Source organism: Gambusia affinis, linkage group LG12, assembly GCF_019740435.1.
Source record: "Gambusia affinis linkage group LG12, SWU_Gaff_1.0, whole genome shotgun sequence".
Lineage (NCBI taxonomy): Eukaryota > Metazoa > Chordata > Actinopteri > Cyprinodontiformes > Poeciliidae > Gambusia > Gambusia affinis.
Window position 1 is genome coordinate 14,757,971 of NC_057879.1, and position 13,081 is coordinate 14,771,051.

Sequence of the window (13,081 nt, forward strand, 5' to 3'; positions counted from 1 at the left end):
ACACTATGTTGTTTTATGCAAGCACTGCATTATCAGTTCAGCTTTACTGCTATTGTAAGTTGATTTTATTTCAAAACACGCTAGAGAAAATTGAAAAGGGGAGGAAAATTCTGTTTCTATTTTGTAACTTTGCAGGTTTTTTTAAGTAAATGGTTCATAGTTAAGTAAGAGACTTGAAAGATAATAAATATGGTTGAAACTAGACTTTTTTGAGAGAAAAGCGGATCTAACTGGTGGTTTTGCTGAAGGCCGAGTGTCTGTTTCTATAGTGATCACCAAGTTGGTAATTATCTGCACAGCTCTGAATTCTGACAGGTAAATATAGTTTATTTAGTTCAGAAACATCAAAACGACAAGAAGTTCATAATTTACATTTAAATTATATATATATATATATATATATATATATATATATATATATATATATATATATATATATATATATATATATATATATATATATATATATATATAGTTCTTAGAAAATATACATTTTAAAATTTTGAAAACTAAAAAAATCTATCCTACATTATAAAAAAATATAGAAAACTCAGCTGTTTCTCTAAATTATTCTAAATATATATATAGGGGATAGATTATGGATAAAACCTATAGTCCTATTAAAGTGAGATTTATTAGAGGTTTAGATTTGTACTTTCTTTACAGCTGGGCAAATTTTACATGTTTAGCTTTACCCTGTGTTTGGACAAGGAACATTTCAAATCTGGCTACGGTGGCAAATGGCGCCATTTTTGTTATTAAAGAGCGTGACGCGCGTGCGCTATGCTGGATAAAAATATGACGCAGCTTCCACGTGATCGTTTAAAAAGATGTGGGTAGCATCTGCACGCATAGAGATACAAAGCTGTCGGTCTGATATTCATAAACTCTGGGACCTGGATTAAAAATGATATTTTCTGATTTCCCAAGACGCAGAATCCGAGTGGACGCCTAGCCTTATGACTGAAACTTTTGTAGATCCGATTGAAATCGTGTCAGTGTTTATCTAGTTTGACGACTTGTTGTACTTGACCTACAGGTAGGCGCTTCAAACAGGAGCGCCATGTTTGAAATCGCTGCGTTGGTTATTCGGTAAGTTATTTTTCGAAAACCTTGTTCTAAGTTGTTTGTCTTTTTCCACCGATGACGTTAGTGAGACGAGGCTGAAGTTGGTTTCATCTTCCAGCTTCCGATGACACGTAATTCTTCACTACCTTCCGCATCTTTAAACTACTTCAGTTAAAAAACTACAACACCTAGACCAGTGGTGCCCAAAGTCGGTCCTGGAGGGCAGGTTCCTGAATTACAACTCAGACTCTTCAAACCTGGACTAAATTATTCTGCTCTAATAGCAGAATATTTTAATTCATGTTTGGGATTTGTGAAGCTTTTATGTGATTTGTGAAACTTGACTATAGTTCAGATAATTAGTCACATTTGTTCAGTTATTTGTACAGTTTTTTTTTTTTCAAATTCAATTTTATTTCAAAACCACGTTATTAACCCTAACCCTAACCCAAAGAGAAACTAAATGTTGGAGTTATTGCAGATCATAGCCTTTTTCGGGCCAGCGCCCCCTATAGGGCCGCCCCCAGTAAAGTAAAGGTTTATAGTTAGGCATTGAATTGACTGAGGAGTTGTGAATCAGTTGTGCCGTCCCATCAATTGCCTGTTGGCTTCCGATGCTGTTATTTCTGAGTTTTTATACCTGAGCCTGCATCTCAGACTGTCTGTGACTTGACATTTTTTAACCCAAACACGCAGCAGACCACTGATGGACGACCCCAGCAGGTTTTCTGGAGGAAACCCTGGAAGCTTTCCCAGGTGACACTTCATGATTGTTCTCCGTTTTGACTTGAAACTTTCTTAACAATCTTTCTTAAGGAATGCTGCAACTATTTTGCTGTTTAAGTAATATTTGAAAGTGAGTTTTTGAAAAGTGGTTTCATTCTTGAGTTTTTAAAGGGTTGACTTGGAACCTGCACACATGTCCTGTTGTCGCCTTCCCGTCCTCAATTTTCATTTGCATGATTTCTGTTTTTACCAAAAAGTGGATGAATTAAGTCTTCAATTTGGTGTTTTGTAAACAAAATTGTTCTTTTAAAAAAAGGTTTAATTGAGAACAGAAACTTCATAGTTCCTTTTATTTCTTAGTTTCTGTTTATTTATTTAGGATATTTTAAATGTCTTCCAGTTCCAATTTTAAATGTTCATTAGAATTTAAAGTTTGAGAATGAAGAGGACTTTCTCCATTCGGTCCTCCACTCAGCAGCTTCTTTCTTTTTCACTTAGGTTTTTATTTTCATCACAACATAATAAATGTTGATCAAAATAATTCATCTCTAATTCCCTGTTTGTCCTTATTTTTGCCTGAGCGTTGAGAGTTTCATCACGTGTCACAGCAGTATAGTAGCTTGATGGAAAACACACATTGAACATATATTTGTTTCTACTCTGATGATTTTAGAGTCATATTTTTAGGTCACATTTTTATTGTGTTTTGTGTCTGAGAAAACATTAAACAATTTTGTCTCTCTTTGCTTGTGAATGTTTTAAACCCAATTTTTCAAATCCAGTTACTAACACACTCAGAGGCACAGATGAAATCAAATTAGTTGTCTAATAATAATAATAATGTAACATTTTACGGGACAGAGGTTTGAAGGTTTCCTATGCGGAATATGATATTTCCGGATGCACTTGAAGGTAGCACATTTCCTGTCTCCACAGGAACACAAACCGGCGGTCAGACAGGCGGCAGAATACGGAACACAGCGGAGCAACCCTTCAGACATAACAACGGTCAGCCCACACTCTCAGTTGTTTGTAGCTATTTATGTCGTCTATGTAGGTTATTAGCCTGCTAATGTAAACAACACAGACATGACGGAGACTGTTCAGAGCTGCGCAACGGGTTGAGACTGTTTTGCCTGTGAGTAAACTATCCAGAGCCACCGCACCCCCCCACACGGAATCTCTCGGGTACTTACCTCCAGCTGCAGCGGCGGTATCGGGTGTCCTAATGGCGGACCCAACAGCAGCGGCTCCCCGGAGCTCCGAGGAGGAGAAGACGGAGCATATAAACGACGCAGAGCTGGCTCTGAAAGGAATCAATATGCTGCTCAACAACGGATTCAAGGAAAGTGATGAGCTCTTCAAGACATACAGGTCTGTGTGGGTTTCCAGGCAGCTTTCAGGTTAAACCGCCAACTGCATATCTTTTTAGTTATTTCTCTTAAAAGCAGCGTTTTTTATACTTGTCTTAGTTTTTTTGTGTAAGCGCCAGTATCATTGTCCTACTTATCTGGTGGGTTTCACCTTATGATTTGGTCACAAGCTGGATTAGATTAATACCCCAAGAAAATACTCGGGCAGACCAACTTGTTTATGAAAAAATAGTAATGGATTAATAAAATGGCTGATTTATGTTTGGTGATGGGGCGTTGTAGTTATTTTAGCAATCTTTACTCTATACATGTTTTTAAAGAGGTTTGTTTGTTTAGCAAGTTGTCATTCCTGAAATGCCTCTCCCAACTGAAAAGTTTCCATGAAATAACATCCCTTTCACTTGTTTTGGATAGATCCAAAACACTTTGTTGGATATAAATGAACCCATATGAGAGTTGAAAAGCTAAGAATAAACAACAAAAAACTGATCTATTCATGCACTTTTAGTATAATCCACTTATTGGTTTTAGACTATTCATTCTCCTGCCATGCTGTGTTGTCATAAGAGCTTATTATCTAAAGCGAAGAATATGCTTTAAGGCTACACGTTGATGACACAGAAGGCTGCCCCTATGTGTCCTGACCCCTGGTGAAAAGCAAAATGTCAGTACTCCCACTAATTGCTCTAAGCACCGAGTGCCATCCTGCTTTGACAGCATAGGTAAGAAAACATGGAGCGACGTGAAAGACTCCAAGACAGAGTAAGCCATACACTGCCATGCTTTATGATTCATTTGGCTTTTGCTTCTGAAATGTCTTCACTTATTAATACCTGTCTTTAGAATCACAGTAGTGTTCCATTTGGCTTTGAAACAGACTTGGCACAAACTTTGTTGCTCTAATAATGATTGCAAAGAACTCATGTTCTGTTTCCTCTTTTTAAGGAACCACAGTCCTTTGATGAGTTTCGGTGCAAGTTTTGTGAGTTTTCTGGTAAGTACAGAATTGTTCTGTCAGCATGACGTCGTTTAGTTTCAGATCTCTGTTCTTATTTCACTTTCATTTTAATCTTAACAGTTTAATTTGAAAAAGCATTAAAATAGCTTTTAAATAATAGAAATATATATATAGTTTTGAAAGCTGACATTCAAATACAATTTGACTCAGTTTACTTTGAAACCTCACACTTTTGATTTATTAAGTGCTTTTTGAGCTCAGTTCTAATCAAGATGTTTATATAAACATACAGTTAAAGATTTTAAAAAAAGCAGGATTTAAATTATTTACTATTTTTAATAAACTGTTGGATTTTCTGGGTTAAATTAAGTGTGTGTGCATATCAAGTCAGTTGATTTGCAGTGCATACACAGTTTACAACATTAACTAAAATCCATTAGGTTAGTTTGAATTTTTTTTAAACACTTCTCTTTAGGTAAATCAAGCAGTTTTGTTACAGCAAAAACTCAACAATAAACTATGGCTATTGGAATGAGTGGGGGAAAAAAATAAAAAGGCTATAGGTGATAATCCCAGTACATTAGCTTCGGAAATTATTGAAACTGCAACTCACAATGCCAGTAAAATGCTGTCCTCTACGAGATGACACACCCAATAGCCTAATCTCTCATCAAGAAACTGGAGCAAAGTATAAAAGTATTCTCACTTCAACATGTCACTTTGCCCTAGGAAACATTTTAATTTGAAAAAGCATTAGAAGACTCATGTTTGTAACTTGGAAGAGAAGTTACAAAAGGCTAATAAAGCATCTGGAATTCATTGGGTTTCACTAAAAAAAAGAAATTAAGTTATGCTCCACCTAAATATTGTGGGCAAATTAGGAAGCTGTGGAGAGAGTGATTCTTTGTTTAACTCTCTCACTGTCTTGAGAGACATTTAAACCCCACAGGGTTTTTGCTCTGTGTGTGGTCCGGCTGTGTCGCCCTGACCCCTTTTGCACTTTTCTAAGTTTTTTATTTTATTTTTTTAAACTTGTTCTGGAAATTGGCACCCTTCTCCGTCTGACCATGACATTTTCTGCGCTCCTCATGTGCTAAATTCACAGAAGGGTTAAGGTAATGAAGTCATCCATAAAGATCTGCAAAAATTTTGTGTGAAATATGCGACATGTACAAATCAGGTGTTTTATACTGTTTAAAGTCTAAAACACTTTTAGAATTTAAATTTTAATTCCAGCTTTCTGGGCTGCAGTTCCCAAACCTTTTTGCTTCACTTTTACGAGGTTGCGCATTGCCATCTTTTTCCTTAAATTTTCTGCATTTAGAAAGATTAATCTGGGTGTGTTTTGTGTGCAGAATGCTGTAATGACATTTGAAGAGGAGAAAATGCAGACGGCCTTTGAGGATCTCAAATCCACGGAGCGACTGTGTGAGAGTGAAAATGGCAGCGTTATTGAAACCATTAAAAACAAGATAAAGCGGAGCGTGAGTAACCACCTGAATCTATGAGTTTAATTGTTGTAGATAAATGTACGACGAATTATTATTGCAGTTTGCCCGAAACCCAGAGTAGATAAGTGTGATGTGGTTTGGCAGGTGGATTCCCAGAGGTTGGGAATGGCTGCTGTGGACCGACTGCAGCGGCAGATCATCATTGCAGACTGCCAGGTCTACCTCGCAGTTCTGTCTTTCATAAAGCAAGAACTGTCAGGTAACGAGCAGAAAAAAAAAGTCAAAAGTTTGCATTGTATATAAAATACCAAGTTAAGTTTCACTCAAATCACCTACACTCCCTTCCAGCATACATCAAAGGAGGCTGGATCCTCCGCAAAGCATGGAAGATGTATAACAAATGTTACAATGACATCACACACCTACAAGAAGGCAACAGAAGGACCTCTGAACAGCAAGCGTCGTCCTCTGCGTCGTCCTCTCTGTCATCCATCTCGGCCTCCTCCGGCAGCAGCCGATCCTCCTCACCTGGAACGAGCCGGTCTCAGAGACTGGACGGCGTCAGACCAGAGGTTCTTGACCGGCTGAAAGGATCTGTCAGCTTTGGCTATGGCCTTTTCCACCTGTGCATCTCCATGGTGCCGCCCCACCTTTTGAAGATCGTCAACCTGCTGGGCTTCCCCGGAGACCGCGATCAAGGCCTCTCGGCGCTCACGTATGCCAGTGAAAGTAAGGACATGAAGGCCCCATTAGCTACGTGAGTATGTGAGTGAGCATGTTTATGAAGTATTCGTGCCCCTTTAACTTTGTAAAGTATTGTCTTGCTACAACCCCAAACATCTGTGTATGGTATTGGGGTTTTATGTGATACTCCAATATAAAGTAATGCACAGATGTGAAGTGGAAGTAAAGTAATACTCATCTAAAACATACAAATACAAGATATGTGTGGAGGGTTTCCTGAGGGGAGCAGAGTTTGTCGTGGTTCTAATGCAGGCTTTTCTCATTCATTCCTCAATCCTGTATTAGGTCTTACAGTTCAGAGTCTAGACTACCAACATGAATCTCAGGAGTGAGTGACTTCAGCCGCCACTCCATGTTGGAAACTGTTGATCACGAGCAGTGAAGAACACATGTAGATCACCAAAGGGGCTTGTGTGTTCAGTGTTATGTGCTGTCAGTTTCCCATCACCATTTTGCTTTCAATGATCTGTTTCTTTTTGACAATCTTCTACGAGAGCCAGATTTATGAAGTGCATTGACACCAGAAGAAAAATGTCTTACGGTTCACAGTAGTACACAACATCATTTGGTGATGTTGGTGAAAAGGGTGAGTTTTAAGAAGTTCACACTTTTACCCACTCCTTTGAACGTTTGTTTACATTGCTGTCATTTGAATTGTAACTTGATGCATTCAATAAAATAAAATAAAAAAAGCAACAAAACACTGTAAGTTAACTGATTGTATATTAAGTGTAAAAAGATTCTCCCACCTGAGCGGTGAAGTTCTGCAGCTCCTTTAGACTTACTGCAGGCCTCCCAGATGCTTCTCTGATTAATGCTGTCTTTATCCAGCCTGTCAGCTAAGCCACATTCACACAACTGTATTTATACAGAGATTACTTTCAGATCTTAAACAAACAGAAATATAATTTTCCTTCCACTTCACAGGGTGCACAACTTTGTGTTTCACTTAAAACCCTCAATGAAATACATTCAAGTTGTTGTTTGTTATGAGACAAAATGTGTAAAAGTTCAAGGGGAAAAAATACTTTGGCAAAGCACCGTATGAATACAAACAAAAAATTAAACTGAAGTATTGAATTTTGATGGAAACTCCTAAACAGAGAAATGAAAGCAAAGAGTTGACAGAAGAAAAAAAACAGCTGATTCAATTTCTGCAGTATCGTTTTCCAAGTCGTTCCTTATTATTGAATCATTACTTAATTTCAGTTTCTTCTTTTCTTTCTAAAGTCATGAGTCTCCAAAGTTACAGAATAAGGTTGTTCATAATAAACTTGCACTAACGGATATTTAGAATTTTCCCAGTCCGAGTCAAATAAAATGAATCCTAATCAGTTGGAGTTGAGTGAGTTGACGTCATCAAAATGACAAATACAGAAAAGTTAAGTCGTGATTCTCTGCTCTTCCTTCCAGCCTGGCTCTGCTGTGGTACCACACGGTGGTGCAGCCCTTCTTTGCTCTAGATGGCTCAGACACACAAGCAGGCCTAATGGAGGCTAAATGCATACTTAAACAAAGGGAGGCCACATATCCAAACTCCTCGCTCTTCATGTTTTTTAAAGGAAGAGTTCAACGCCTTGAGGTAAAGACACAGAAACGAAACAATACATTTGCTTTCTACCTGTAAATTTCTTCTGATTTGGGATACCTCACTATTGCTCGCACAATGAAATGACTGTTTTCTTTCCAGTGCCAGATCAGTAGTGCCTTGACTTCCTTCAATGAAGCCTTACATCTGGCCTCTGACCAGAGGGAGATTCAACATGTGTGTTTATATGAAATAGGTAATAATTTCCCTCCCTGGGTTTATAGCCTCCATTTCTCTGTGCTAGTCTGTTGTAATTTCTAAAATCTTCTGGGTGAATGTTTCAGGTTGGTGCAGCATGATTGAACTGAACTACACAGAAGCCTACAGGGCATTTGAGCGGCTGAAGGCGGAGTCTCGCTGGTCGCAGTGCTACTACGCCTATTTAACAGCAGGTAATGCAGACTTGGTTTTTAGTTTAGACATAAAAATCGGAAAAATGTGGCAAACATTTGTATTCAGACCGCTCCCTGGAGTCGAGGCTTCATAGAATCACATTTTGCTGCAATTACAGCTTCAAAGTCTTTCAGCATTTCAGAGAGAAATTCTCATTTCTTATTTTTGGAAAAAGGCTCAAACTCAGTGAGATTGCAGAGAGCATCAGTTTTGACATTGTAGATGAGATTTTCAATTAGATTCTTATTTGGGCTTTGACTAGACATCTATGGTTTTCTCCCAGGATCGGTATCGGTTTGCATTTGGCTTCGTCCATCTTCTGAACTATTCCACTTAGCTGGTCTGTACTTAAAGAAATGCCCTGCCCACCAGCATGATGCTGCCACTACCATGGTTCCCGGTCTGTATGTTGTGTTCAGGGCGTTATTGCTGGGAAAAACAATGTGTGGGTGGATTCCAATCAATGTGTAGGTATGTAAAGAGGGCAATAGGCATTGCACTGGATTTTATGTAGGGGTATCAGAGTAAAGGGTGGCAATAAGTCCTTTACTCGTCAAAGCTTATGGATTTTTATTTGTTGAAATAAAATACATGTATTATATTCCTTCCCTTTGACAATCTTCCATTGCTTTATCACAAAAAACGTGATGTAAAACATATTATTTATGTTTGTGATATGGAATTGAAGAAATAAGTATTTCTTTTTGTTGTCGTTGCCTCTAACTGATAGTATCTGCCGTGTTTTGTAGCATGTCAAGGAGCCACAGGTGATCTGGAGGGCGCTGTTGCAACCTTTAAAGATGTTCAGAGACTTTTCAAACGCAAGAATAATCAGATAGAGGTGTTTTCCTTGAAGAGGGTGAGCATATATTGTTTTCTTTTCTTTTTACGTTTCTTGAACTGCAATAAAAATCACTGACTCATAAATATTCCCATTTTGCCTCAGGCTGAGAAGCTCCGGAGCCCAGGTCTATCCAAAGAGCTCTGCATCTTGTCTGTGATTGAGATTCTCTACCTGTGGAAAGCCCTGGCTAACTGCTCCTCTGCCAAGCTGCAGACAATGACTCATGGTAAGCACTACAAAATATGGCACCTGGTTTAGGGACTCCTGCCTCTCGAACTGTTACACTTTGCAGCAGAGGCACAGTGATCGTTTTTGTTTCAGTTTTGCAGGGGATTGAAGATGCCTCATGCACCGACCTGAAAAACCTGCTTCTTGGAGCAATTAGCAGATGCCTCCTTAATACTAAAGATGCTGTGCAGGTATATGTGTAGTTAATAATGCAATGTTTTCCTGATTCCCAGCATGCTTCACTTCACTTAATAGCTCCTTGAACAGAATTTTAATTAATCCATGCACTCATAAGCACGCACTGTAAGTGGATTCTATGGTGATTAGCTAACCTTGTTTTCTTTCCTGCGTGAAATTACAATCGTGTCCCAACAGTATTTCCGTCTAGCTGCAAGCGACGAGGTTGGACGTCAGTGCAACTCTTACGTGCAGCCCTACTCCTGCTATGAACTGGCCTGTGTGCTGCTAAATTCCCCAGAGGTACAGATTCTGTGCGTGACTGGTTGTGTGTTATGGAGTGAGGTCTTCCCTCTCATCTCATTCGAAGTCACATGTTATAAATTTTTTATTTTGTCTTTTTTTTTTTCCTCCAGACTGCAGAGAAGGGCCGAATGCTATTGCTTCAGGCTAAGGTACTCGAAGGATTCATTGTTTTAACTTCTTCTCTTTTGCTTTGTGAATTCTTTAGTTTCATGCAGTCCAGTTGTTTCCATGTGCTCAACAAGTTTTCGGAGTTAAAGTATTCGGACTCGTATTCCAATGAGTTCAATAATTGATTGAAGAAACGGTTTAAAAAAAAATCTCCTACCAAATATTGCAGTTGAAAACAAACTAAAGAGAAAATTCTAGGATTTGGTTCTTAGAAACATAAGAGCAGATAAACCTGTAAAGAAACAGGACTTCTTTTGCACCACTCGAGTTGAAGTTGGTGTCAGGTTTAGTGATCTGGTGTTGAGTTAAAACAATGTGTTTCAAGTCACATTGTCCCTGAAAACTGGAATGGTTTGGCCCATAGAGCAAATTAGTGGGAAGCAAATTTATTGTACAAATAATTTTGCTCAAAAAAATGTGACAGTATCTATATACTTTTTAAGCAAATAAAAAATATATATTTGTTCATTTGTCCCCTAATGTATAAGGAACAAATGAACAAGCAAGTGCAACTAGTACTTATGTTTGCCAGTTTTCTGCAGTTGGTCAAAGCCAATTCTTAGGTTTTCATCTTGTCTGGTTGTAAGGGGGTTGCATATTTCCTAAGAAAATTTCTAACATATATTGTTACTTCCTCGTTTGCCTTGAGAAATGGGGAAGTGTTTCTAGCTCAAATCCTCTCACCAGGGTTGGCTTGGTTTAATAGCTACACTTAAATCCAAACAATCGAACACTATTCTCAATGTTTCAACTGTATTTCTGATCTGCTCCCCCCCCCCCCCCCCCCACTCATTTTGACTTTAATCTTGAACGAGTTAGAAAACCCCCAAAAAGTTCTTGCTTATTATTATTATTATTTATTATTATTTTTTTTTTATCTTGAAGCAATACTTTATTGTGAATTTATGATACGTGTCCCCAGAATATCTGTTCCTTCTTACCATCCTGTGTTTCATGTTCCAAATGACTTTAATTGCCTGCTCGGACCTTGGTGCAGTTAATCTGTCTGGAGTTCTACCTCGTGCAGCTCCATTCACTGTGTTCTTGTATTAGCAGCTAATATTGACTGAGCACAGATCTCTCACCCTCTTTAGCTATAAAATCACTATGTGATAAAATTGATGTGCCAACATCTAAACTGAACACAAATGGAGTCAAATAGAGGAATACAGAAAGCTGTATTCCTCTATTTTTAATGACTCTGCTTTTAGCTGATTGACCAGCGGGGGCATTGATCTGTTTGTGCCGATGCAGAGCTTGGTAAAGGTTGTGGCCATGAAGATGAAGATGGAGGGAAATTTTATTCATTGACTCTTTCTGGATCTTTTTATACAGGAGGACTACGCCGGCTATGACTTTGAGAACAGGCTCCATGTTCGAATTCACTCCGCGTTCGCCTGTCTGAGCGCAGCCCAGCCTTAATGTTTGATCAGCACCTTAAACAAAATGGCTTCCTGAGAATCAGATTACAAGTGTGAACCCTATAGTTTTACTGTGTTTTTATTACAGTGTTATGAGCCAAAACGCCTCCATGGAACGTGAACAAATGATTCACGGAGGAACCTTTTAGGTTTACAGACCTGTTGCTGTACAGCACAACACATTAGCACATTTTAATTTTACTTTTTACATGGTGGGTGGTTTATTTTAAAAGATAGAGGGTCGTTTGGTCAAAAAGTCTACATATTTATGAGATTTGAGGTGAATTTGTAAAATTTGCCCTCGTAATGCCAAGTAAAGAGACTGCACATATAAAGTATCATTCAAATAAATAGATTAATTGTGCTTGATGCTGATATGACCTTAGCCTTGGTTTCTTGTAAAAAAAAGTTTGCTAATCCATAGACATAAGACAAAAGTAACTGGTCCTACTTGGAGCAGATTTGTTCTTTTTTTATGTAAATGTTTTGAATACCTTGAGTAAATGTGCAGAGATTGTACCACTTCTAAGTGGTACGAATGCAGAATAATTCTCTTTACTGTCAACAGGTTTTACTGTGTATTTGTTACAAGATTAATAAAAGTGTTATTAAATGGGATTTCAATTTAGATAAATTTTTCGTTGATTTTCTCTGACTATCCAACTTTAATCGAGATGCGAATATTCAGACGTGGCCTCTGATGGCAGCTCATCTGGAAAATGTGTCTAAAGACAAAAATGATGATTGAAAATCCCAAAGCATTGAGTTTTTAGAAACATATTTTGTGTGCTATAAAGTATTCACTTGGATCTGTGAAGTTTTTTCTTCAAACAAGATTAATCAGCATAATTTTTTAAAAAGGTACATTTGCTCGATTCTATTGTCTCATGTTTTTATGGAACCTCAAAGGATTTAATGTACCAACTTTTTGATGCATAGTACATTTTAAAGTGGAAGGAAATGCAAGTTTTCAGTTTTATACTTTGAATGACCATATACCAAAAATGCAGTGGGGATTTGTAAAAGTGTCCTTTGCTCTGATGCAATGCAAAAAAAAAAAGGAAAATCCTCTACAGATATTTACTTTCAGAAGACAACTAATTATTAAGCAGTCCACTTGAGCTCAAGTCTGGATATTTAGCTGTTTGAAAACATTTGTGGAGGAAATGTGGAGGAAAGTTGAGACATGTAGAAGCTGCCATAAATCATGAAAGCATCTTAAGCTTTTAAGATCTCATGGATCTCTCCTCTGATCATGGAAGGTGGAACAGCTGCCAGCTAACCCAGACATGGACGGTCACCTGAACGGACAGGCTGGCCAGGGAGAGCATTCATCTGCATCAGCAAATTGAATCACCCTGAATAAACATCATTCCCATTGTGAAACATGGCCATAGCAGCTTTATGCTGCGACAAAGCTTATCTTTAGCCAAGACTGGGGAAGTGGTCAGAGCTGACGTGAATATGGATACAAGTAATAGACTTGACTGGGGAGGAGGTTCCCTTTCATTGGTGGAATGGCTAAAAGCAAAGTGTATTGGTATGACAGAATATCCCAGTCAAAGATATGACCAATATCTAACAGAGTTTGTGGCAAAGACTTGAAAAGTGTTGCCCACACATCCTGTCCCTCCAA

General features: G+C 38.2%; 1 protein-coding gene across 6 annotated transcripts; it reads left to right on the forward strand.

Moving 5' to 3' along the window:
• Positions 1–787: 787 nt before the first annotated feature.
• On the forward strand, positions 788–12,069 carry LOC122841208 (tetratricopeptide repeat protein 39C-like). 6 transcript variants are annotated; one of them, XM_044134310.1, is made up of 17 exons: positions 788–1,092; positions 1,765–1,824; positions 2,731–2,802; positions 2,997–3,168; positions 4,113–4,161; positions 5,481–5,609; positions 5,721–5,835; positions 5,925–6,333; positions 7,734–7,902; positions 8,011–8,104; positions 8,193–8,300; positions 9,051–9,160; positions 9,248–9,371; positions 9,467–9,564; positions 9,749–9,853; positions 9,967–10,005; positions 11,360–12,069. In XM_044134310.1, the coding sequence occupies exons 4-17, from the start codon at positions 3,023–3,025 to the stop codon at positions 11,444–11,446; spliced, it is 1,782 nt and encodes a 593-aa protein (XP_043990245.1). In that variant the 5' UTR covers positions 788–1,092; positions 1,765–1,824; positions 2,731–2,802; positions 2,997–3,022; the 3' UTR covers positions 11,447–12,069. The 6 variants fall into 6 exon arrangements, with proteins under 6 accessions (XP_043990245.1, XP_043990241.1, XP_043990246.1 ...); XM_044134306.1 differs by having other exon boundaries at positions 839–1,092; positions 2,882–3,168; XM_044134311.1 differs by having other exon boundaries at positions 839–1,092; positions 1,768–1,824; positions 2,882–3,168.
• The last annotated feature ends 1,012 nt before the right edge of the window (positions 12,070–13,081 follow it).